General features: G+C 46.1%; 1 protein-coding gene across 18 annotated transcripts in view; it reads left to right on the top strand.

The window, feature by feature from the left end:
- The window catches only part of SGSM3 (small G protein signaling modulator 3), a 685,370-nt gene that overhangs the window by 593,702 nt on the left and 64,238 nt on the right, over window positions 1-27,430 (top strand). For all 18 annotated transcript variants that reach the window (XM_069652912.1, XM_069652902.1, XM_069652903.1 and 15 more), the window contains 2 exons: window positions 8,268-8,322; window positions 11,677-11,726. In XM_069652912.1, coding sequence (XP_069509013.1) covers window positions 8,268-8,322; window positions 11,677-11,726 — 105 coding nt within the window. The remainder of the gene's footprint in view (window positions 1-8,267; window positions 8,323-11,676; window positions 11,727-27,430) is intronic.

The following is a 27,430-nucleotide window of genomic DNA, read 5'->3' as shown; positions in this document are numbered from 1 at the left end:
AACTTGTTTGATGACTGTGATACATGTGTTTTATTAGAAGTGTATAAAATAAATATATATCTACTTTTTAAGTACAAAGCTTTGGTCAGTGTTTCCTTGTTCCATAGTCTAGTGGGCCTATTGTGTAAACCCTGAATACTGCTCATCTCCCTCTTGAGATAAGTCTGACTGCTCAGCCACAGCTACCATCTAAATCTTTGTGGTACAGACTGATACCAAAGGGGATTTATTGCTCTCACCTGTAGTCCTAATCTGGTGTAGTGCTCCCTAAGGGAACGGCACTGGATTCTGCCTAACACTGCACGCGTTTTCTCCACTCCCTCTCCTGCTATGAGTCATCAACGCACTCAGATAGTGTCAATGCAGGATGATACTCATCGCCCCAGCTTGGCGGAGGCAGATTTGGTGCCCGGACCTTCTCAGCCTGTCAGCGTTACCTCCGGTCAGGCTGCCTGTAGTTCCAGATCTTCTCACCAGAGAAGGAGGTGCATTCCTGCATCACAACCTAGGATTGCTGAACCTGCGGGTTTAGCTCCGGCAGCCCCAGAGTTTAGGCGATACGAGTTGCCAGCGGACTGCAGGGAGGTCCTCAACATGGCCAGATTATCGTCGACCTCGAAGTGCTACGGTCACAAGTGGAAGCATTTCGCTAGGTGGTGCTGATCACAGAGGATTACCCCTTTGAGGGTCATGGACCCACAGATCCTGCCGTACTTGCTATCCTTGGCCAAGGGCGGGCTGGCGCACGCCTCCATCAAGGTACACCTGGCAGCCATCTCCCACTATACCAGGTCATCAGGAAGATCTTCACTTTGGTCCCACCGACTTGTCAAGGAGTTTCTTAAAGGACATTTCAGATCTTTCCTGCTTGTGAAGGATCCTGCCCCTGCGTGGGATCTCAAAATGGTTCTGACAAGGCTCATGGGGGCGGTGGGGGCCTTCGATACTCTGCATCAGGCCCCGCTCAAGTTTGTCTCGTGGAAAACTGCTTTCCTTGTGGCCATCATCTCTGACAGGATGATAGGTGAGATCCAGGCCCTATCCTGCAAACAGCCTTACCTGACTTTCCACGAATAGAGGGTGGTGCTGCGTATGCACCCCTCTTTCATGTCGAAGGTTCAGTCGGAATTCCACCTCAACGACCCTTTGGTATTAGCTGTTTCTTTTTCCCCAAAACCTTTGTCTCTGGCGGAAAGGGCCTTGCACTCGCTGGAGGTTGCTCGTGCCCTGAAATTCTACGTGATGTGCAAAGAGTTTTAGGAAGACTTCACAGCTGTTTGTGAACTTTGGTCATGTGAGCCAGTCTTGGGAGGATAGCTCGGGGGCAACATGCTTGCCTTGGAAGCAAGACGACACAGAGCAAGACAGGTTTGATCCTCGGGTCCGCGCTTAGAAACCTCTGGGTGTTAAGCGTGTAATAAATAACCCATCATATATCATATCGTTGGGAAGGCCTTGTCCAAGGCTTCCATTTCATGATGGCTCTCTGACTGCATCACGCACTGTCATTGGTTGGCTTACCGACCACTGCGACGACGGCGTTCCTGTCTCGTGTGCCCCTGCTCGACATCTGCTGCGCCACGCACACCTTCATGAAATTCTACTTCGTCGACAGGGATTCCAGAGAGGAGCCCAGAGTCAGCCAATCAGTGCTAAGCAGCTCATTTGCTTGAGGCTAGTCTGTTCCAGGGGTAAGTGTAATTGCTTCTGTTGAGCCTTGCCACCTCTCGTGGTTGTGTAATTTTGGACTGCTATGTATTTGTTATTCATGAGCATGTGATTTCATGCAAGACACCATGCTGGAGAAGGAACAGGTTACTTACCTGAAACTATTGTTCTCCAGCATGGGTCTGGCACGGATTCCCATGCAAACCCTTCCTCCATTCCATCTGCACCTCATCTTGGTCGTACTGCCCCTTTATGCGCTTACCAAATCTGAAGATGGCTGCAAGAGAAGGAGCTTAGGGAGAGGACTGTCATTGGATGGGGACAGTGATTGGTTTAGAGGAGAAATACAGAAGTGAAAGTGACATTTTTTCTTTTACCGAAGATTCCCTGCCTGACGAGGAATAATCATGGACATGTGAGTCCATGCCAGACCCATGCTGGAGAACAATAGTTAAAGGTAAGTAGCTTGTTCCATATCTCACATGCCTGCACAACGTTTTTAATGTCGGCATATATTCCTGGCTAATAAAACTTTTCACTGATATGGGCTAGGGTTTTAACTTGTCCTAGATGTCCCCCGGTTAAATGTGAGTGGGCAATTTCCAGAACTCTTTTCCGTTGGGTTTTGGCTATTACCAACTGGGATTTACATGTTCCTTCCCCTGAGCTTTCCCATTGATATAACAGTCCCTGTTTTTAAAAGCAGGGACCTCCTTTATCATTGCCTTCAGACTCTGGGATTACTTGTAAGAAAACCTCTTCTAATGATGGATCGTTTCTCTGAGCAAAAGCCAAATCTGGAAGGACAGTTGGTCGGTCATCATGGCTAGTATTGATGTTAGGTCTCATCAGCCTCTCCAAAACCTAGATCTCCTCTCTCTGTCTCCTCCTGGTCTGTCTCTTCTTTTAACTGGGGAAGTAAAGCCTTTTCAAGAATCCCTTGTGCTATTTTATCCCCAGGATGAATGTCAAATGATGTCTCCCCATTATTGTGTACAAGTACTTTCACAGCTCCCCACGAAATCCGGATCAGTAACTCCTGCAAGTGAATCAGGTCCGAATTTCCAAGCTAAACCAGATTTCCAGATTTAGGGGCTAGTGTGATGTAGCATCCAGGGTGAGGCATTGGAACTGAGTCAGCGGGAATCATACTCCTTTTCCCTAGAGAAATTGATTCTCCCCTACTAATGCAGATGTTGAATCCAATAGAAACGTTTGTTGCTACAGTGGGATTTGAGGCTGGACCACTTAGTTTTTGAAATGTTAGGGTTCCCCAGTTTGTTTCAATTGAGTTGCATCCCACTGTGACACCATATGTAAGGAAGGCATGGCATCAAGTAATAGACACAATGGATACAAGTTTGGAAAACCTTTTATTTGGTATTTTGGTTGGGTTGGAGGAATTCCTAACTTGCCCTAACTCTAGAATGGGAGTAGTCCCGCCATTAAACAAATAACAAAACAAGTCCAAGTTATTCTAGAAAAATAAAAAGGCCTATACTAAAAAACACTAATCTTGCCCTCCATCTCAAAATGACAAATGTGTTAAGGGAATACAAAAGGAAAATAGTGTCTCAAAAGAAATGTCGCAATGGCTTATGTAACAACTCCCTTCCCCACGTTCAGCACAACAGGGTCTTGAGAGTTTCTTAAAAAAGATAGGTAGATGGCCCAGTTATATCAGTCTTGCACACTTTGGCTTACTGGTACAATTGAACAGTTCAGGCGTGGTCTTCAAGCTTCTGGTAGTTCACTCACTTACTTAGACTTCCTCTGCCTTTTTCAACACAGGCTTCCCTCTGCCGACTCAAGCATGCCTATTCACCTTTTCCCTTTATCACCCAGTTCTGCAGAGGCTTCCCTCGGCTGGGCTCGAGCCTGTATTTCTCTTTGTGGGTGTTAGGGAGAATTTTCATTTCTGTGCCAATTCCCTTTAACCTTAGAGACCCCCAGCTATTTTGCTGGTCTCTGGGCTTTTAGATTTTTACTCCTGAGTGAGTGGGACCTTTTTCTTCACTCGCCCATGTGTTTTCCTGATATTATTTTCTATGTTGCTTACTGTTTTATGGAGTCTGTTAAACTCCATAGGCATCTGCTTTTGCATTGTGACACACATCACCTTTTGTGCAGTGCCACAGAGAAGTCCCTTGGACGTCTCTTAATGTTTAACTACATTTTCTTGGGTGAACTACTGTTCCCCAGAATAGTAAGATGACCCCTGTCTTACTTACCTTTGCCTATGGGTCCAGCACACACCACCCTATGTGGAGTGCTGGGGGGGTTACCTATTAACTCCTTTAACCCATTCCTCATGTAACATTTTGTTACACTAACATACTTGAATGGCTGGTGGCAGTGTTTTATTTTTTTACTACCTAGTGACATGTATCTGCAGGCTGATACCTCAGCTGCAGTGCTGCACCAAAGGGTGACCGTTTTCACAAAATGGCCCTGGTCTGCTTTTTTCGTCATTTCTTGTTAGTTTCTTCTGGGCTTTTACTCTGTTGTTTGCATCAGGTTAGAGTCCTTTGTGTGAATTGCCTTTGGCAGGCTTCCGCCCTGAAGCCCGCCCAGGCTCCAGTGTGTTTGGAAAGGCAGAACGCGAGGGAGGGCCCCGAAACTTCCCTGTCCTTTGTCCGTAGGTGTGCCTGAGTGAAACCAGTTCCTACTGGCCTGCTGGCTGTCCTGAAAGGACAATCACCCTGCTTTGTGATTGACAGCCTAGGGCTGTAAATGAATGGGAACTTGCATAAAAAGCGAGGTTTTTGGCACTACAAGCAGAGTCGACAACTGGAGGACAACATCCGAAGCAGAAGACGCCAGCAGCACCCTCCTGGGCCGAGAAGTGCCCGGCGAAGCCCTGCAGCAGGGCTGACCCTGTTTCCGAATAGTCAGGGAAGACCTGTAAAGGACGACTTCTTCCCTTGGGTTAGTGAGGCCAACTAGCCTCGAGACAAACTCTATTCTGGCACAACCCCCGACCTTGCTACGACTTTCCAAGGCTGCAGAAGCCCAATACACGGAGTAGCTCGACCATCTGTGAGTGCATTGTCTTCCGAAGTCGGAAACCGGCCAGATCTTCGTGGGCATGCAGAGGACCCTACAGAAGCAAGAAATCCACGTCCAGCGTCCCCTCACCAGAGTCCAGGACCGAGGGATCAAGGAAATCTAACCAGAGCGTTTCGTTCTTCTTTGGTACTGAGAAAAGAGCGCCAAAACCGCAAAGAGCCGTTGAATTGACGGAAATCTATTGCTGCCTAGCCCTTCTCTTGAGTGCTGCCGCAGGAGCCCGCCAGATGTCCTCCCTTTCGTCACCACGACCAAGGACCAGGAACAACGGTCTGTAATATTGCATCCAACTGGAACCACATCTTCATTTCAAAGGTACTCTGGGGCTTGGGGTATACTATTCTTTTTGCCATTCGGGTTGCTTCCAACCTTTGGGAGTACGTTTTGACCCTACACTAAGTTGACCTCAACTTGCTTGCACTGGCCTTACAGCTTGTGCTTTCTAAAGGTGACTCCTCTTCAGTTACTGTGATTTCTCTTTTGAACACTGACTAGCTAAAGAACATTTTCTAAGAAGAAGAGCATCATAACTTTGACTTTGCCCATTGACCTTGGCTGTCCTGGCTCCTTAAAGGCCTCCTTCTGAACCCATTGGCTTTGGCAGTGCTTATTCCCTCACAGGTTTTCAATGTTGAACACTTTAATGCTGCGATGATAGACTTCCTGCATCCCTTTGGGAGAATCTAACTGTTCTTGTGACCCATCAGTCTGTTTTGATCTAACCCTAACCTTACCTTTGTTGAATAATTCAATGCTGCAAAGGTGTTACCAATATAAATGTTATACTGACCTCAACTGGCGTCGCCTCTGGGTGCTGGAACATGCGTAACATATGAATGAATTACTCACCTGCTTTATTGTCCACTTTAATTGAATCCTAACTGGGGATTAATGTTAAAACTAATTGTTGCTTTTTAAAGAATGCTTTACATATCTTTGTGTATAAATAAATCATTAATGTATTATAACTTTAAGGATATAAGTGTTTACTTGGATACTTGTGATTACTGATTTAATTGTACAGCTCTACAGCTCCCATTACCCCCTTCAGATAAGCCTGGCTGCTCAGTCACACTACCCACTTATGTAGTACAGGCATACATTTAAAGGCGGGTTACCTACTACCAAGAGATAAGTCTTGTGTAGTCCCACACTAGTCGGACTGCACTCATTCTTACCTAACAGTGGGGGTTCCCTTCCCCACGTTTTGTCTTTGGTATCTTTTCTTTTCACTGTCGAAGATTTTCGAAACTGCAAAGATTTTACGTAGACCTCTACATGACCACTTCGACCTCTCTTTACACAATTCTACAATCCACAATCTTCTTCATTTTGCAACACCAATGCCTCTTGGTACTTGAATTTTCTTATTCTCTTTAGTTTGCCCTCTTGGCCTCTTTGAAAGTTCAAATACTTTTCCCTCTTGACGTAGTCAGAGTACGCATACTTTGCTTTTTATTAATTCATTTTTCTATCAGGATCACAGTTACTTTCTTGCCTTTGGGTCTCATTGTAGTACACTTGAACTCATAAAATTTCACATATTTTCGAATGTGCCATTTCGCCTCGCAGGACCACTCTGCTACTTTGTATCCTTTCCTTTTACAATTCAGCAGTTGTCCTTTCCATTACACGTTTTATTGGCACACGCGCAACCTTCAACTTTTGAGTTACCGCTACTTTTGCTTTTAACACAAACCAGGCTTTTGTTGCCTTCAATAACTCACTGGTCGTGTTAATTGGTCCTCTTTCATCAACACCTTTCATGCAGCAGTCAAGGCTGTTACCAATGCCTCCTCTGCTCCTCCCCAACTCTGCCGTTAACCCGGGAGGGCCCCGGAGCGCTTCCAAGTACCTTGAAGGTTTCTCTGTGCCGCTCACTCGGTTTCAGTCTTGGAACGCTTATGGCTTCCCGTAAGTGTGGAATTCTCGCCTAGCTCTCTCTCGTTCTTTGCAGCTGCCGATCAGCCCCTTGGCCTTCCAACTTCCATAGCCTTCACATCAGGCCCGAAAGAGCTGTTCCTTCTCGTACCCAGCCTCGGTCTGAGTGTGCCTGTGCCCACCACCTTTTATCCTGACGGGGAGTGTTAACAAGTAGCAGGTGTGTATGGTTAGGATTACGTGCCTGACTGCCTGGCCTCATTACAGGGACAGAGCCATTGCGAGTCAGTAGATGTAATGTTTCTGGCCTCATTCCTCATGTTCCTCGCTCAGTAGTGTTGTCAATGTAAAGTGGGGAGCTGTAGTTTCCCATAAAATAAGCAGTGATAGGGGTTAGATGGGTTGTGGAAAAAGGGGGATACCATGTTTCACCATTGGGTGCTTCTCCCCACTCTCCGAGGACTCCCTACCCAGGTGATCCTCCCTTGTTTGTCCACCCCCAGGGTCATGATACAAATACGATAGTCCTTCCCCGGCCACCTGAGTATGCGATCCCCAGGGACTAGGTTGTGAAACACCCTCTGATTTTTCACATGGGTTTGGTGCATCCTGGGATATCTGTGAGCTGCTGCTTTTTTTGCTCCAGAGTAACCTAGTGGACACCTAGTGGGCAGTCATACTAGGATCCTGCCTGGGGCCTAGAGTGAACCGACAGTGCAGTTACAATATTGTGGTGACGCATTGGCTGAGGTCCTGGAAGGAATAGGTGATGCAACAGTGACACAAGCAAGCACAGCATTGGCTGAGGTCCTGGAAGGAATAGGTGATTGAACAGTGACACAGGCTAGCCACAGCATTGGCTGAGGTCACGGAGGGGAACTAACAGAGACTGCAAAGTTGTGACACAGTGGCCAGGGATTGCATGACTTTGATTAGGGTGCTGCAGGGAGGCTGACTAAAACCAAGTGATGGATGGAATGTTTTGAATTAGACCCACAAGCATAGCTTCCATATCATCCTAATGTCACAGAGGCCGCAGAACAACCGATTTTGTGCAGAAAAGAAACCTAGTGATGTGTTAATGATGATGCGTTAATTATATAGTGCTTTCGTCAAAGCCCTTACATAGAACATATTTACATACAATATCGCCCAACATAAGTTGGTACTCCTTTATCGACCTCGGAAGAATGAAAGGCTGAGTTGGCCTTGCCGGGATTCGAACCTGTGACCTTCAGATTACACACAGATCACAGCAGCGAGGGCTCAACCTGCCGAGCTATCTTACCGGCTATAAAGTGACTGGTTATAAAGACGAAGATCTGGTCTGGGAAGACTGGGACAATTGAAACTAAGGGGGGGGGGCCCTATGGCTCTCTTGACCTCTACATGGGCTCCCTCTGCGCTAACATGGGCACCCGTCTCCACTAGATTGTCTCCAGCGTATTCTAAAGCATGGTAACCCCTACTGTCTTGCTCTTTTCTAATCTGGAAGGGAAATCTAAAGGGGTGGGGAAGCTAAGACTCCACTAATGGAACTCTTCATGTAGCTCATGTAATTATTGTAATGCACGCATGCCGCAGTTTCTGTACTCTCGATTTCCAGAGGCATTATTCTAATCTGTGCTCTTTCCTTTCATCTCCCACAGATCATCTCGCAGAGGGACGAGCACTGCTGGGTGGGCGAGCTGAACGGCCTTCGAGGTCAGAGCTTTCATATGAAGCAGTGATATTTTCCAAGTCGATTGCCTCATGTACATATGGTTCAGCTCTGTAAGGTGGAAGGATGAATGCGGGGTGTGCCCCTGTGAACGGGACGTTATGCACCAATCTCCGAAACAGATGGGCCCCGCACTGAGCTATCTTGACAGCGGCCCTCTGTGAACTCATAACATTATATATTGTGTTTGCCGCAAGTCATAGTTTTTGCAGTAAACTCTCCCTCCTCCTCCTTTACCTGGTTGCCTTGTATAACCACAGTTAGAGTGCTCTGCAATTATTATTGTGTATTTGAGATGGGGTAGAGTGCTTCTACCAGAACCACTTTACAACAGTAGCATACAGAACGGAGCAGTCCCATGAAAGTGTGCTGATTATTGTAGAGTTACAAAGTCCTAATGACAAAAGAACCAGATGAGGAAGGTGATGCATAGAATTGGGGTCGCTACAGGATAATAGCTAGAGTAATGTACACCATTTACAGAGATGTGGAAGCAAGTCCGGAATGTTATGGAGCGGGGTAATTATGCTGGATGACGGTGATGGATAGCGGTCTCGGTTCCAGTGCGAGAATTCAAGGAGTGAGCAGGAACCGGTGCAGGTTGGACAAGGGCACAGATAAATTGAGGGCGAGGGGGAACATAGCGGGTTGCAGTTAGCCAGATTGTGTGTGGGAGCGGGAGGAGTAGAGGGTAGACTTTTGGACAAGGAAGAGGGATTTGAAGGTGGATCTATGGTGCATGGACTGCCATTCAGCTTGCAGGTGCTGGAAGAGGGTCGGAGAAAGTTATAGTGGTGGCGAGTAGCAAGGTTGAGAGATTTGTTTAAGGGCATGAAGGATTAGAGTTTTCATCCCAGGAGAGAGCAAGGCTTGGGATTATGGCATTGATGGAGTGATGGCTGAGTTGCAGACAGATGTTCCAGATGTTTGAGATTAAGTCCAGGTGATGAATTACTGCAGGCCATTGTTAAAGAACACCCACAGGAGATTAGACGGAGGGAAATGGGAGAAGCAAGGGAGGAGCGGGGTACTTGAGGCAAGGAGGCAGATTACTTCAGTATTACTTGAATATTTGGAGGAATTGGGCAGGAGACATTGGAAAGCCATCCAGTGACAATGACAGACGGTTGGAAGAGCGGGGTGATAGATTGAAAGAAGACAAGTTGACATAATGATGGGCCGAAAGAGGCAATGGAGAATAATGGATTGTTGTAGAAGCCAAGTGAGGAGAGCATTAAAAGGTGAAAAAGAGAAGACCAAGTACAGAGTCCTGGGGCCTCCCACCAGCAGGGGGGTAAGGGTGTGAATGGAGAAATAATGCTTTGACAGATAGGAGGAAATCCACTTTAGTGCTGGATTGTGCATGCCTATGACAGAGGGCAGGAGGCGCTGTCAACTGCATCAGTGACCACTAATAAACCAAGGATGATCCTAATGGAGGACAGTCCAGAAGTTGGAGACGTGAATCAGTGCTGTTTCCGTGGAATATCTGCTTTCAAGGAGGCAGTTGTTTCGCCATAAGAGCTTTTTGAGAATAGTAAGGGCAGTTGCTACTTTAATAACAGGCAGGGGTGATCCTGGTTTAATGATGTTAGAGAGGCAAAAGAGTAACCTCTGTCTTTTCCTCCAACATATTAAACCTGCCCTTTTTGCATCCTTGAAATTCAAAGCACGTTGAGTTTATGGACAAAAGTAGTGTGTCCTTTTTGCCTAGTCCTACTTTTTATAGTCCTTCAGACGGTTGCGGAAATAATCCAGCCACTGTCGCCTTCACACCCCCTGTTCAAAACTGGCTCATAGTCTATTTCCAAGCTTGAGTCGAGGGCACCGTGTGCGCCTGTTATGTGAAACTGAGCGTTTAGTCGTAGTAGTAAGTATTAATATCGCATTTCTCCATTAACACCAATATAAACACATAGATATACAAAATCTAATCTTAAAACCTTCACAAAAATGTAATACTATATAGCATTCGCAGCATAACATTTTGTTATGCTTTACATGTGAATCATAGAGAAAAACACTGAAGGAGTTGCCAACTCACTGCCAGAAATGCCCACTGCCTTGCTACAAAACGCGGCTTTTCACAGAACAAGCGCACATGTAACCTTCCGTCTACAGAAAGGCAGAGGAAGTGACATGTTTTGCATTGTCTAGAACCGATAATACGATAAACCTGTTTCTGGCTTGCAAACTTCTGCCCTGAACAATATGCAACGCAGTCTTTAGTAAAATGTATGGGTAGCAGCTTCCCACGTTGCATGTATGTTGGTGTGTGACTAAACCCAACCCATGCATGTCATGTTAATGTTCCACGGCCACCCCAGAATGTCCCAAACCTGTCATGCATACCTGTATTGATCAGATCGGTAATGTGTGCCTAAAGATGGGCCCCTAGAGGGACATTGTTACATGCTGGTAAAAGGAGCATTTAGTCGGTTGAAAGTCTGCTGCAGAGAGCTTTACGAAATGTACACAATCCCACCATGATGACCAACCTAGTGACCCGACTATTGACTCACACTACTTGTTAGTTTTCTGAACGTGGGAGTCCGCCAGCTTTGTCCCACAACCACAAACTACTTAGAAGAAGCACAACCAAAACCATCACCACAACCAGCCTCCTCCCTTTCTAACAACCGGCCTCTTTGATATCTAGCGAGGAGCTAAACCACAGCATGACAGTCTTTCACAACATTGTTGTATTTGGACCAAAAAACCAGACCCTCTGTTTTCTGCCTCTCACCATGATTTTCCCGGGCATGATTAATGTTACTTACAGGTTAGAATCCTGCCACAGCCGACTCAACCTTTAACCCTGAAAGGTCTAATGTTGAGTAGTCATAACAGATCGTTTAACTGTCTGCTCCTTGGCTGCCCCCATCCCTTTTGCTGCCAGAGGACATGTGTCTCTGCACTGAGGTGTGGGGAGGCTTGAGTGCACTAGTTGAGTGCAGAGATTGTTGGATAGTTCTGTTAACGTTTTCTTAGACCCCTTCTATCTTTTTTTACTTCCAGCAACTCTTTCCTCCAACTTCCTCCAGCTCTCTTGCACGCCTCGCCATTGTTTTTGTTGCTTTTCATCCATTTTACCATCAGCACTAATATCTACTCTTCCTATCTGCTCTTTCTCCTTGCCGCCCTTCCTCCTTTCTCTTTATCAATCTTCCCCTGCTTTTTCTCCTCGTTCCTCTTCATTATACCTCTCCTCCTTACTATTATTCTTTTTCTCTTTCTTCATCTTTTGCATCAGTCTGCCTTTCCATCGTCTTTCTTCCTCCTACACTCTTAGCCCTTGAACGGCTTTTAACTCACATTTTACTTTTTCTCTCCCCCAGGCTGGTTTCCTGCTAAATTTGTGGATATTCTGGATGAACGGAGTAAGGAGGTAAGTGCAGCTAGTGTTCTGCTTTTCGGGGTGTGAGCTGGAGGCCCCATTTTTTTCTGACGAGGAGTGGCACAATTACTGAGGTGTGCACAGTTCCCTCTAATAGTGCCTTTTGCTAACATTTTTCTGGGAGTGCTTGCAGATCACATAGGTGCTATCCCCTTACACGCCCACCTGCGTCCCTATCTTAGTCCTTTACTTCCACTGTTGGGGATGAACATATTTTGCACATCTCACAGCATCCAGATTTTCGTGGAAGCTGCCTCTGGTGTGCCCAGCCACACGTGTTTCTCCTCTTGTCTACTCCCTCCACCTCTTAGTACTGGATTGAAGTGATGTGCAGTTTAGTGCAATCACAATTTGACAAAGCTGACCCACAGTTTGGGTCTTTAGTGGCTTGGGCCCAGGCACCCTTGGCTAAACTGTGCTTATGGCTCATTTTCTTCCTGGTCCTTCGATAACTTCCAGCTTTAATTTTTTGTTTAGGCTATTTGGTGGCACTGAAGCAACACTCCACCTATAAGTCGAAACTATTGCATTGGAGTACAGCTAGGAGGCAAATGGGGTGTGAGGAGGGACACATAGCTTGTAGGTGTTTTGATATTTATCCACCCTATGACTGCCCATGTACATTCTAATTCCTATGCCTATTTCTGGCCAGTACCTGCCACTACCAACCCAAAACACATCCACCAGGGATCTCCTAGACATCTTTATCATGCAGTAACATCAAACTTGTGCCTGCTATTATTAGTTAATGGCTTAAATGCAGCTATAAAATGCGCTAATGGTGTAATAATAAAAAAGTCTTAACCACTTGTGCATTCAGCGCCTTAATTTATATTTGTTCCTTGCACCGAAGTCCTGTTGAAAACCAGCATTGACATTTGAGTCTGACTTTCGCCGACTGCACACGCCTGCCATGGGGCAGTACGAGAGCTGTAAAGTAATACAATTTCATTTGACTATTACATAAGGCAGATTCCCTGCTCTAACACTTGCTGATCCAGTACAAGAAAGAACCTTTTATGATTGGCGATTGCCTATGGGAAGCTTTAAACCGGCTGTGCCCACTGCTGGAGGTAAATCCTCCACTTAAACAAAAAAAAAATAGGTGGATTTTCTGGGTAGTAATGACGCCAAAGTCCTATGGTCTACAAAAATGAGGAATACCACCACTTGTAATCCCGTGGTAACTCCACGGGACCAAGTGGTGGTAACAGTAATTGAGATTTACCACCGGAATACTGCCAAACTCATAATGAGGTGCAATATACCAACCTAATCATTGGTTTGCAGATGGAGTGAAATCAAAATGCTTTCTTGAAGTATGTTTGAGCTCACTGATGACATTACAGAGGGTTTAACACTCCTGATGTGGCAGGAATCACAGAGCACTCAAGTTTCCCATGGCAATGCATTAGAAGGCCATCCGGTCCTGTTTTTCCTTGGAATTCCAGGACTTGTAGTTTTCCTAAATTTCAAATCGGAAAGAAAGAAAGAAAAAACGAGTCCAAGCATCCAAAGGGACTGCAAACCCGATTGGGTGACCTTTTCACGCATGGCAACCTGAGTTTTCTGGAATCACAGGTTTAAAGAGTAACACAATAATGACATTAAGAACTTGGGGTATGAATCTCTAAATGTTTTGGGCAATTAGGTGGTGCTTTATGCACGCTGCCTATAAGGTGCAACAATTCGCCTGGGAAGAGAAGTTAGGAGAGAGATGCGATGTGCGGGGGAACAAACATGCTGGTAGCATTGTTTTAATGTTTTGCCACCCATTGACCACCCATGGCCATGCTAGTCCTTATGACCACTCTCAACCACTACCTGCCCGCCTCTCCCCCATCTCAAACACCCTTTCCCCAGGATCTATTTGAGCTAGCTCTGGGATTTTAAGGGGAAGCATAAGCAGTGTTCTGTAAGGTCAGGCCGTATTTGCAACTATAAACAATCTTCTGGTGTAATACACATTTCTTAACCAAGTGTGCCTTAAGGCACTGGATTCATAATCAATGTGTGCACTTTCATCTGTTCCTTGCACTGAATTCCTGTTAATTAAAAGCATTGGCAAAGCCAAACGTTTGGGCTCTTTTGTAGGCATTTGCCAGGCACTGCTATAATATACTGAGGTGTTAATGCCATTTCAAGCTGTTGCCATCGTATGGCCAGATAATATCATATGGCAGGGCCTGGAAAAGGGCCTGGAAAATGCCTTTCCCATGCCTACATAAAAGCAAAAAACCTTTTGCCAGTGCTTATTTTATTCTACTTCATCATGAAGCACTTTTCTCCCCACACCAGAATTGCTTCCAGAATTTGACAGAATTGATGGCTGAGGTACAGATATTGCTGTAAAAAGTGAGCTAAAACCATTTCCCTGAACCAAGGGGACTACTTTTTTCACTAGGGTTAATGAAGATGGGGGGGTTAGTGTACCATCTTGGACCTTGCAAGACCGCAAAGTCCATCCCACCACTCTGGTTTGATGACATGTGCATTTTTGTTTCCCTGCCTGGTTTACTCAGTTTCATTTTACTCATGAGTCCTCATCTGAAACTACAGGGTTGTGCTTCCTGAGAGAGACTGCGTCAGCGTATACAAAGTATGTGCCAGGTCTCCTGGAATGATTGGCTATGAGGCTCCACAGGCTGGTAGCAATCTCTGCAATTGTAGTGGAGGGTCACCGTCTGTACCTCGTGGGTGTCCCTACCAGGGATCCTTGTGTACATTACAGTACAAGGTCCAATGACCAAACCATATTCCTGAGAGTGAGAGTGAGGGAGAGGGTCATGAATGTGGCCATACATGGTCATGACTTCCTTGCCAAAACCAGACCAATTGTAAGAATGGGATCTGGGATTAATGTCTACATTACGACCTGTAAAAAGATCAGGAAGGATCCTGTGAGTATTCAGTCTGACGACTCTCCTGATTGGTTTTCCATCAGATAGTTTGGACAGATGATGTGATTGATCCTAGGATGCCCTCCTACTCCCAATAAAGGGACTAGGAGGGCATCTTATGTCTTATACTCGAACATCTGCTGTCAGGTCATGGTATTCTAAAAAATGCAAGATTGCTGGTCTCTCATTTTCCCAAAAGCATGTTACCACTCGGTGGCCAAGAATGGGCAGGCCTGTAGGTGAAAATGCCTGTAGGTGAAAACACCTGCATGAAAATGGAAAAGACGAGAGGCTCAGGATCCCATATATGATATTGTATGACCACTCTTGAATGTGGGGAACCTGCAGACTATGTAGATGCAGTCTCCCCCTCATTATCTATTGCTAGGTCTCCCTCGGTCTTTATCTCCTCCCTCCTTGATCTTCCTCATTTCCCTCGCTCTCAACCTGTACCCTTCTCCTGCTCATCTCCCTTCTCTCTCCTATCTGCTTCCCTGTCCTTCTCCTCTTCTCTCCCTCCTCTCTGCCCCATCTGCTCCCCTCTCATTCGCCTCTCACCTGTTTTAAGCCCCCTCACTTCCTGCACCTATCCCCTCTCCCTCTTCTCTCTCTCTCTGTCCTGCTCTCCGCTCACCCCTGCCTCAATGACCCCAATCTAATCTTCTGTCTCCTGTTCTTATAACACTCCCTCTGTCTCTCTCTCTCTCTCCCCGCTACCTTCCCCCTTCTCCGCCTCCTCTCTGCTACTACTCCAACTATCACTTTCATTTTCTCACCACTCTCCTGAAATGCCACTTTGCCAAGTCTCCCTGCAGCCTTGAAGTCTTTAAAACCCTTTTTAAAGTATGGCCAATAAAAACCTTTGTACCATCTATCCGACTCTTGAGATTTTAAAGGCCACCTGTGACAGCCTTTGATGATCTAGAAGGCTGCACCACATTCCAGCTCCAGCAGTCTTTCTCCACTGTGGCATACCAGTATGTTCAGTAGCTACACAACTGTCCTCTTTGTTTGAAGATCTCCTTTAGCTTCATGAGAGTAACACCAGAACGAACACAGTTGACATTGCGCTTCTGTGCGACCCAGCGGTCAGCAATTGCTAACGAAGCCCAGTCAGGAGGGTCCTACAATTTGTTTCACTTTTGGAAAGGCACCTGAGTGCTCTCAAAGCAACATCTTAACATTAACATTGGCCCTATCTTTAACATTTGCTCCTATACCTACTGTTGGTAACTGCAAATCATCAATACAGGTTTTCCACTCAGCACCTGGGTAGGGAGATATGGAAAAGAAAAGGGAAAAAAAACAACTATTCATACCATACGAAGCACTTTGAATACATTTATTTTTACGTTCTAAAAGATGTACCTGTATTTTTCTACACTTGCTCCCCTCCTACAGTAACCCTTAATTGCTCGAACACAGCTACCACTGGCTGATGATCTATGATTAAGTTTCCCTCCTTTCTGTGGGGCTGCTGGATGGGTTGATAACGGGGGGCTGAGTGCCACTCTTTGCGGCGTGATTCTATTCCTAGAGGTGGATCCAGAGGACTGTCACAAGGTGTCGGCCCATGCTGAGCTTGTGTCACAGGTTTCCCCCCTTCTCACCTGTCTAAGTTGCCAGATGTCCTCCTTTGGTGGAGTCTTCTTTCGTATGCTTCGGGACTTAAATAAGCCCGCTCGGCCGTCCTCGGCTTCCAGATTACGTTCAGCTTCGATCACGGGAAACTCCAGGAGTATTCAAGAAGGTGTTGGGGGTGCGCGGAAGCGGCACAGAGATTCTGGGAAGTAGAAGAGGGAAGAAGTCAAAAGAAGGGAATCCAGGGCCCAGGGGATAGCAAGTAGCACTAGAGAAGGTTCGGAACACACGTCCGATCACAGCTAGTAACAGCGTTGAGACGCGCGGGGCCGCAGGGGTGTGGCTTCTTTATAGAGGACGCTGCGTAGAACGTGAAGACTGGCGAGCAGCGTGCTGAGCTTGCGGCCATGTTGGTAGTATTATGGAGTGTAAGGCCCTACGTGACAGGGACCAGGAAGCCCAGAAGGGGCGAGTTCGATGGTTCATGACAGCTTGTTCTTTTAAGAATTCCCCAAAGGTGTATGGTGCAGCGCTGTTCTGCGGCCCCGATATCTTACTGCCATTTATTCTGATCATCAGGGTAGCAAGAGGGAAAGCTCAAGACTTACTTTAGCTGCAAGACTGACTCCCATTTGGGAGCCTGTAGAGCTGCGCGAACAGTGCATCAGTCTGATGGAGGAGCAAATGGCTGACAGCGCACACAGTGCGCATGTTGACTTCAAGATGGCAGATAAGTGTTATGGAGGCTCAGTCCGTGAATCGCTGTCTTTCCTTGGCTTTCATAGGTTAATGCAACCAAGTCCCACCAGTTAACCAATTTAAATCATGAGTCTGTTACTGCTCAAATGTGCAACCAGTCGGGAGAAGTGTGGCCCTTTGTAGGAGCAAAGCTCCATAAAAGCCAAAGCGGCTTAGTCTTGGTGGGAGCATTAGGAGTTGGCGGGACTGCCACAGAGGTTGCGGCGGACAGGAGCTGAAAGCGGAAAAGAGACAGGAGACTAGTGAGAGAAGGCTGGCTGGAGGAAGGGGAAAATGTGAGCTGAGAAAACCGGGAGAAAGGTTGTCGTAAACATCTAGGAGGTTGGTTGAACATCCAGGAAGTCGGTCAAAGCGTTGAGGAGGAGCAAGATTTACAAGTGTGGAAGGAACACTGGAGGAGAGATTTCCAGGGGAGATGAGGAGAGAGTGGTAAGGAGTGGTGAGGCATGACGAGGGCAGAGCATTAAGGTGGATCTGAGATGGACATTTATGAGGAAGATGGAGAAGATTTTTGTGGAGGAGGTAGAATAAAAGCCGGAGAAGGAAACCAGAGCGATTGGTCTATTACTTTGCGCTTAAAGTGAACATATCCTGTGGAATTTGTTGGACTATATTAGGCTGAGGTCAAGGAGTTCCTTTGTGCATATTGAGAAATCCAGTAGGTTGGGGAGTAGGAGAAGACCTCCTGTTGCTGTTTTTGTTTTGAACAGTGTTATTTCTTGCCTTTTATAATTCATTTGGCTAGAGCCTGCAATTTAACCCTAATAAACCCTATCTCAGGCATAACTGTCTGTCGTACTATTGTTGATGTTGCTTAGCTTCGTGAACCCTCTCTTTACCAAGGTGATGACTATATTGGCAGCCTTTATTGATTAATAAACCACACCTACTCCTGGGTCCTGTTCTTCTTTCGCTGAGGTCTTTTGACCCTCTCCCAGCTTTTGGGTCTTCTCCGGCTTGTTCATCCTCTGCTTATGTGAGCACATACACCTTTACCAGGAACACTCTGGGGGCTTAGTCAAAAACTCTTTTCTGTAATGAGCATTGGCCCTCCTGCAAACTTAGAACTGTGTTTTTAGCATTTCCACACCATGGTTTGGTGGTTTCCCAGTGCTTTAGGGTTTGATTCTCTAGAAATGTTTGTTTATATTCAGAGCATATGCAGGTCTTGGATACATCTTGCATCTTTAAGCATCTGGGTTCCTCATCTCCTAAGAGTGGAATCAAAGCTTGTGTTGTGATGTCAGTAAGACAGTTTGTTTTTGTGAGCTTTATCATTCTACTTCCAGACCTACTGTTTTCTAGGACTTTGACTCTGTGGACTACAAATGCCTTGCATGAAACTCTGCTGCCTATATTCCCAGCAGGATGCCCTCACCCATATATGTCTGCTGGAACAGAAGGTTACTGGCAGTCACATCTATATTCCATAGCTGCAAGGAAAAGGAATGTTAATCATAACCAATGACACCAATGCAATATTGTATAGTGACCTGCATGGGAAAACGCCTTCGCTTCATTTGTATTTCCATGTGGTGGATATTTATTATTTGTATTCATTTTTTACACTGCGCCAGCTCTCCGCCCTAGTAGTCTCAAAGCATGTAAACCTTGTCCGATTTCAGGTGCATTTAGTCCCAGGTTGTGGGTTTACTCTGAGATGTATTGGCGATATATCGAGCAAGCTTTGTCCAAACTCAACCGTGTTTGGGAACTCAAGAACCTTCTGGTTCTTTTTACTTGCTTGATGGGATCTCAGACATGAAACGTTTTGCTACGTCGCAGTGCACTAAGTTTGCTTCATAGATAAGCAGGAGGCATAATAATGTCTCTAGAACTTCCCTTTTTGGCTTTGTAAGCACTTACCAAGGTTTTAGAAATCCACAAAATATTGTGTTCCTTGTGGACTCGCTTGGCCGATCTGTGTCAGATCTTAGACTGCCTAGCTCTGTTGACTGAGGCTTCCTTGTTTACTTTGCTTTCTAGGAATTTCGATCTCAATTTCACAGCTCAATTTTTGTGCTTCGCTTCAAGATCTGAACTTGTGATCCTGGTTTACGAGGATCAATATGACAATCGGGTCTAATCCAAATCTAGCCTCAAGTTCACCCGTGGAAGATGCATTCAGAGACTGTTTCTGCACAAATGATGATTACTTCTCTTATTTGGCCTGCAATAAATGAATAATGCTTTGGATTATGTTTTAGCATTTTTATTTTGTCTGGACAGTGCTGGATAGCAAGTGGAAACCCATAGGTCCTACTGTGTCTATTGGGGCTTTCAGAAATATTGTTTACTGGTAAGACATCTTTTGAAGTGATCTTGCATCTGTTTCCTTCAGTCTCAAAGGGCGAACCGATTTGGGACTGGGCATATTTATTCTTTTCGGAGAGGATTTTTCAAGTATTCTCATGTGAGAGCTTAGAAAAACAAATTTGTAGTTTTATGCATGGTTTCCACTAAGGGTGGTTATGAAATAGTATACTGTGTTGAAATTCTTTTATTGAGTGCTGTGTTTTGTCGAACTGAAAAATATACTCTTTGGTGTAAAGTAAAGTATAAGCTAAAATTGTACAATAATGTTCCTACTGCTTTTAAATGTGTTTTGGGTCTCTTATAGACCCTTTACTAATTTTGCAATACATGTGCACATTTGTATTAATTACCTGCAAATGTGCACATGTATTGCAAAATTAGTAAACGGTCTATAGGAGACCCAAAACATATTTTAAACCAGTAGGAACATTATTGTACAAGTTTAGCTAGCTTGAAAGGGCATCAAAAATGCTAGGCTGTGATTTATGTTTTGTACACAGCAATAACAGAGCTAGTAAAACTCAACTAAGCTTTTAAAATGCCCCTAAAACACAATAAAAATGATTGATTGAAGATCAATCATTTTTATTGTGTTTTAGGGGCATTTCTTAAGTACCTTTTAAGGAATAGCTTGCTCATAGTCAATAATTTGGTTCCTGGCTATGGTGTAAATGTAGATTTAAGACATTACAGAGCAACTGCAGAAATGGCTTACTTCAGGCTGGTGAGGGTGGAGGACCCCCAGACTAGTTCCAGATCCAGTTTTGGAATATACATATAAACACACACACACACCTGCTTGAGGGCTATCGTCATCCATGTACCATTCAAAGGTTTTGAGGCCAATCAAAAAAGCTAAACCCTAGTTTGGTGGTCGCACACACCAGAATGAGGATTGAGGGATCTGTAACCCTCATCCAGTCAGAACTAGATACCACTCACACAAAGGAATCTTGGCTGTAGAGAGAGAGGGAGAGAGAGCCCACAAGGCACAAATGGCTAAACTGACTTACCTTGTGCTGAAAAATATAAAGAACAGTGACAAAACTAAATGGCTAGATCAAAGGGGTTAAACAACCATTGGTAGTCACTTTTCCCCTCTTCAGGCATTTTCTACCAAGATGGTAAAAAGGCTACAACACTGTGGCCAAAACGGCTTGTGACACAAACACATTAACAGGGTGGGAAGCTTGCCCTCAGAGAAAATGTGGCACCTTTGTACTACCATGCCCTGGTAGTCATATGGACTACTTGGAGCAGCACACAAAAAACATGCAGAGACAGCTTTCAGGGGAACCCTAGAGGAGGTCTCCTGGGCAGAAAAACAATACATTGGTTCCCTTGACATTCTGCAGTTTTTTGAAAACCTAAACGGGTTAGCAAAAGGAGAGTACAAAAATAACTTTGATGTAATAGCACAGACACGTGTTAAGTGATACTGCTATGTCCCGTTGCCTTTCCTCCATGCTTATGGCAGTTGCTGCCAAGTAGGACAAGACTGGGGCCTTAACACAATAAAGCATCTGAATGCAGGACTGGGACACACACGCACAAGCCGCGGCTGAACCCATGCCTCTGCCTCTACACTCCATCCCCATAGTCTGGGCAGATGGCTTGGATGCCCAGGCGCTGCTCTTATTTGTTCACAGCTTTGCTGCAGTACTTTTTAAATGTTTTCTTTCTTTTCCTCTGCTCACCTCGGCTCTATTCCTGTGCATCCCGGGTTAAGAGGTGCTGTGTGCGCTCTGGGTGTCTCTGGTGCTTTTAGGCCACAGAACCGCACACACTTTGTGCCTGCTTCACCACGTGGACATCTGTGCAATCTGTGACACGCTTTCACAGAAGTCGCTGACGCATTGATTGGTTCAGTGGGAGGACATTTTCAAGTCCACTCCTCCGGATCGCCTGAAGAACTTTGTGGCTTCAAAAAGGTGAGCCCAAGGGGGGCTCCAGCCTATGTGAGGGCTTGTATAGGGAGCATCGCTCCTGTGGGTGGTTCGTCACGTACTGAGATTTGTCCCAAGGCCCTTCTTGTGCTGTGCGCTGGGGTCACTACCGAGGGCCTAATGTGCATGTGGTGGTGGCAGGCCCAAGACGCCAACTTTTTCTAGAGTTTGCCTCGGCCTCCATTCAAGAGCAATAGTTGCTGACTTGTATGGTGCACTGCTCCTCTACAGTGAACGTTTCGGGCTCGGCCTCGAGTCAATCACTGAGCAACTAATCTCCCATGGCCCCTGATGGGAACATGGGTATGGGAGACTCTTAGAGGTTTTTACCTCAACTCAAGCACCCCTTCGGACATTGGTCCTACCTCTTATTTCTCCTCGATTGGTGTGCTGCCCCAGTGTTAGGCGCCAGTTGATGAGCCTTCCTCAGAGTGCCCCTTGTCTATGCCTCCTTTAGTTACTGTGCAACCTCCCTCTGACCAGGAAGTTCCATCCAGGTTGCTTCGATCTAGAGATCCTCCTCCCTCACCACTGCCGCCTGGACCCCTTGACATAAACCCTGCTGCAGCTGAAGGCTCCATGTCATCCAAGGCTTTCAGGTGATGGCGCAGGGTCTTAGGAACTACCATGGGATACCAGTCCCGGAAAGTCCTCAATTATACCAAGGTGTTCTCTCTTCTGTGCTGTCGCTGAAGGTGTTTGATAAATCGGGCATCCATCTGCATCCTGCTGTGGTGGGGGAGGTGGTCAAGCTGTGGGGAAAAAAACCTGTTTGTTCCTCCGATAGCCACAAAGTATTCCTCAGTTACCAGCCTCTGCTTTGTGGGAAGCTCTGCTTCATGGGGTAGCCCCTGGCTCACTCTACCATAATGGCTGCAGCCACCAATTGGGAAAGTTCAAATCTCTTTTACCTCTACCTACCAAGGACTCCTTGGTATAGAGAACAGGCTCTTGGATGCATCCAGCAAGACGTTCTACTAAAACGTGACTTTGTACTTCTGGAAGACTAATGTTGAGACGGTCGTGGCGGCTGGCAACTTTAAATTCCGGAAATGTGGATAGAGCTGGCTGATTAGGACTCCTTAGTCCCCCCCCTCTACATTGTCCCCCCTCACCCCCCCCTGTGTTCCAGGTTGGCTTCCGCTCATGGTTGGCTGAGGCATGCCATGTGGCACAGGACCTTTATGAAGGCCTCAAACCATCATTTGGACACTGCTGCATGTGGTATGGTGAGGGGAGAAGCTCTGTGCAGACGGGCGCTCTTGAGGGCTACTATATTTCAGCCTGATATTCTGAATATCTACTGGAAAATGGTTAATGCTTTAAGATACTCTCTCATGGACTGGCTATTCCAAGTTTTTTCTAGTAGAAATTCATGTATGCAATCCAGTGTTATGGGACAAATAAAGAGGGTGGCAGAAAAATTGAAGGGCAGACTTACAGTAGATCCCTTGTATGCCTCTGGTTTCCTACAAACTAATAATGAAAGCGTTGATCGGACCAGTGACTACAGAGTAATTGTTGGACAATTTAGCCACCAAATCAAATGTTTGCAGGTTTATATCATATATAATCGAACAACAGAATTTGCTGACGTAAATCAATAATTTTGTCAGGAATTCACTCGTCTGGGATTATATGACATTGAAGTTAAATTATGTTAAAACTCTGGAAATTACTGGTGCTTGGTTGAGGATCCAGAGAAGTGATAGACAAGGTTGGTTATGTGGAGAATTAGATCTGGAGTCTGCGTTGCATCTCATTTGTGAATGTTCTTCTTTGACTGAGTTACTTGGAAATGCAATACATGCTGCAGGACTCCATGCATCAGTTTCTAAGGAACGTCTTTGATGTATTTTTATGTTTGGTCATCACAAAGGATGTATTAACTTCTTAACCAAACTATGGAAGAACATTTTTGACATTTTAAATGTGCTTACTTGAGGGAGAGTGTGATTAAGTCCTAGGTACATGTTCCTGCTAAATTGTATGTACTGTTGGAACTACCTGCACTGTTGGTTTTATGATTTGTAAAGAATATGTGATTAAGAATTTTAACTTGTAATGGATGGTTTTAATGTTTGTGGGTGACTTGTGTAAAAGGTTTTAATGATTTTTTTTGTTGACTATGTGATACTAAATACATTTTATTTAAAAACCTGTTTGTTCCTCCGGTAGCCACAAACGTAGACCTCAGTTATTAGGATCATGCAAGTGCAGTGACAATAAGTGCAGGGGGTCTGGACAGGATGGAAGGCTGGGGTAGGGGGAGAAGTGCAGGAGGGAAGGGGTTAGGGGGAGAAGTGCAGGAGGGCAGAGCAAGTGCTGAGGGGAGTACAAGAGGGCAGGTGCCAGGGAAAACCAGGGATCGGGGGGGTCAGTTAGTGCGAGGACAGGGGGGCCAGACGGGCTAGTCCAGGCTGGGTGCCTGAGGGCAATTGCTGGAAGGGGGTTGCTGGGGGAAGAGTGGATGGGGAGGGCCTGGCCCCTGTAAGGCACATAGGGGACCAGGTGTCAGTTGCAGCAACAGGGGGACATTAGCAAGGGAGGGGGAGGGGGAAGGAGGAGGAAAACAGGAAGGTCTTGAGAAGTTTCCAGAATTTAAGGAGATTCGGCTCAAGTCTGAGGGGGGCAAGAAGGTCGTTCCAGAGGGCATCTCCTGCCAAAGAAAGAGATCTACCCCCCACTCTTGGCTTGGAGAAGCGTCTGACCTGCAGAGAGTTGGAGCTAGAGGCCCGAAGGACTCTAGCAGGGGGGTATTTTAGGGAGAGAAAGTTGGATGTAGCCGGGTCCCAGGCCCCAGAAAGCCTTGTAGATGATGTAGGGGGTCTTGAATTTGATTCTTGCAGCCAACGGGAGCCAGTGGAGAGATTTTAGGGTTGGAGAGATGCAGTCTCTGGGCTTGAGGCCAAGGATAAGTCTTGCAGCCCTATTCTGGATTAGTTGACGAAGGCAAAGGGAGTAAAGAGGTAGATTGAGGAAGAGGCTGTTGCAGTTGTCAAACCTAGAGAGAACCAGAGCACTGGTGGCGTTGAGCTTCTGGGGAAAGGTGAGGAAGTGTGGAATGCCTCCGAGGAGGTGGAGCTGAAAGGTGGACTTCTGGGCAAGGTCTGTGATGTGAGGGACGATGGAGAGAGAGGAGTCGAAGATGACCCCAAGGTTTTTGGCTTCACAAGAGGGTGAGGGGAGGAGGCCCAAGGAAGGCAGCCAGAGAGTGGGAGGGAAGCAGGGACGGGTGTCCCAATGAGAAGGATCTCAGTCTTACTGGCATTAAGGCAGAGATCGTTCGCAGAGCACCATGCCTGAATAACAGTCAGGTATGAGAGAGGGGGAGGAGGGAAGCTTAAAGGAGAGCTGTGTCTCATCCACGTAACACTGGAAGCGAGGAGAGAAGGTGGTGATCAAGTGGGCCAGGTAGATTTTTATTAGCCACTGTGATCGGCTAGAGCCCTGAGGGACACCCCAAGTGGTGAGTGAGGTGGCAGAAAGGAAAGGGCTGAATTGCACTTGGGAAGGTTATTTTGAAAGGAAGGTGGTCAGTCAGGCCAGTGCCCGTTCTGTGATGCCAAGGGTATCACAGAGATGATCTATGAGGATGGCATGATTGACCGTGTCAAAGGCATAGGAAAGATCGAGAAGGATCAGAGTGGGGGGAGAGTTGGAATCATGATTACAGAGCAGGTCTTCACGGGTGTTTTGGAGAGCAGTTTATGTGCGTCTGGATGCTCTGAATCCAAACTGGTGGTCGTGGAGGCAGCCAGCAGATTCGGTCTGGTGGGTCAGTTGGGGGATGACCAGCTTCTCCAGGAGTTTGCCCAAGAAAGGGGTGATGGAGATGGGTCTATAGTTAGCCGGGCAGGAGGGGTTTGCAGGTGGCTTTTTTAGGAAGGTGTGCACAAGGCAGTGCTTTAGTGGTTGTGGGAAAGAGCCAGTGGCAAAGGAATGGTTACAGAAGTCAGCCAAGGCAGGGGCGAGAGAGGAGATCTTGTCCTTGATAGTTCTGGAATAGCAGGGGAGCACCTGTTAGGAGAGACTTTCATAGAGCAGACTACTCTAGAGACCTCGTCCTGTGCAATTGGATAGAAGGAGGAAAGAATGGCCTGAGTTTTGGAGGAGAAGTGGGAGGCCAGTGCAGAGGGCCTGAGAGGGAAGGGGGGGGGGGTGGAGACTGCCGAAGGATTGGCAAGTTCCTTGCAGATTTCGAAGTGTTCAGCCATGTTATTGGTGGTCCCTGAAATACGGACTAGGAGATGGGCCCTCTTCTCGGAGCGGATGGAGAGAGGATATTGCCTTTGGAGCAGGCCGCAGGCCAGTTTGTCAGAGGATGTGCTTGAGGCCTGCCACTTCGGCTCAGCAACTTTGTATTTGCGTTTCACAGCAGCCAAGTCAGAGTCATATCAAGAATTACACTTGGATGCAGGCTTAATGCAGATTCTCATGATGGGGGCAAGGATGTCCAGAGTGTTGGGGATGTAGAGATGGGGGTTAGCAAGTGCTAAGTCGGAATGAAAGTCAATAGCAAGTGTAGGAGGAGGAATGAAGGTGGTGGCAAATGCAGCGACTGATACACGCTTCATCAGTCGAATGACGGATTAGAAGACTGGCAGAGCGGGCAGAGGCATCGCCGGGGGGCCATGGAGTAGCAGGTGGGAGGAGACAAGAGATTAAACAAACACATTACCTGTTTGCTCCTGATGAAGGGACTTAATTCCTCGAAATACGTTGAGCTCTTGTTTTAAAAAAAAAAAGTGTTATTATTTGATTGAAACCATTTGTTGAAACCTATGAATAAATACCATACAGTTACATCCATTGTACAGGCCAATGTATATGATTTGTATAGGACTATTCTGCTGAGACAATGAACTAATTTAAAGAACTGTGAAGAACTACAGTAAGACGTGAAGAACTATATTGAGATTTGCAGGGGAGGGGAGTGTCCACTAATAGAGGACACAACTGTTTTGTGATTGCATGTTGGCGAATTTTTGTGCCAGAGCCAAATTTTTTCTCCCCTGCACCTGCTAATTTTCATGAATTTATTTCTAATATAATACATCATACTTAATCACAAATAAGGTGTGCGCTCCCAATCTCTCTGTATACATTGATTACCCACATTCCTTTGTGGTGTGGAGTGGCTCTATAAAGAGTAAGCACCCTCAACATCCAAATTATTTGACTGTTGTTTTCAAAAATTAATATGATCACCACTAAACGTGCAACAAGGTTAGCTTTTAGAGAGGAAGAAGCATTACGGATCCTGCGTCTAATTAAGGATACCGAAAGAACTACCCCTACCATAGAAAGTCCAGATAAACTCATCAACAACCATGAGAGATTAATAAGGAGAGAAATCTCACAAATGCTTCAACCTTAGCTCAATAATATAAAGCCAGGCAGAGTGTGACAGGGATGTGCTTCACGAGCTGAAAGACCAGAGATTTTGCTAGTAGTCTGTTTTTGCAGCCAATTTTGGACTGAAGAGAAGCTACCAGCAACAAGCACACAATCTGTCTCCAGACCAGACGCAGTGTGGCAGGAGTGTGTTTCCCGTGTTCCCCAGGTGAGCAGAGTGGAGCAGTAAATCCCCCGAGGCGGAACATGGAGGCGCTGGGGCGGTGCCGTAAGCAGTTGCAGACCATGTAATCTGGAGATATACAGTTCTGACTCCTGACAGCAAATATTTATTTCTTCATCCCCCCATTTCCATGATAGTTTCCCGTCTTGTGGCGCGGCTGACACTGCCTTTATGACTGGATAACTGCTGTGTCTTGGTTCGGTAGCGAGGGATGAAACCCTTGGAAATTGTGTATACTCGTTAAGGAGCCAGTCCAAACGATTACAGCAGAATAAACGAGGGGCACAGATGGCGAAGCGTGGCACACAAGTGAAATTTGTCAAACAGCCTATTACAATTAAGAATATAGAGGGAGAAAGTTTACCTGCAGTCACACAGACGATATTTGTGACGAAAACTAGGATAAACAAATCACTGGACTGGCCAATGATCACAGACTATTATACTCCTGTTGAGCAATCTGAACAGCAGCAAATTACAAAAAACATTGACTCAAACACACAGGCGGCTTTGGAATCGCTGCTAGCTATGAAGATCGATCATGACAATTCCCTTTTAAACATGTGCCTTGATCTTCGTAGAAGGTCATTGGGTGAGTAACGGCGTGAGAGC

This window comes from Ambystoma mexicanum, chromosome 3q (genome assembly GCF_040938575.1).
Source record: "Ambystoma mexicanum isolate Mex_15411 chromosome 3q, UKY_AmexF1_1, whole genome shotgun sequence".
Taxonomy (NCBI): Eukaryota; Metazoa; Chordata; class Amphibia; order Caudata; family Ambystomatidae; genus Ambystoma; species Ambystoma mexicanum.
The sequence above is the reverse complement of the archived record's forward strand: the minus strand, read 5'-3'. Positions and strand labels throughout refer to the sequence as shown.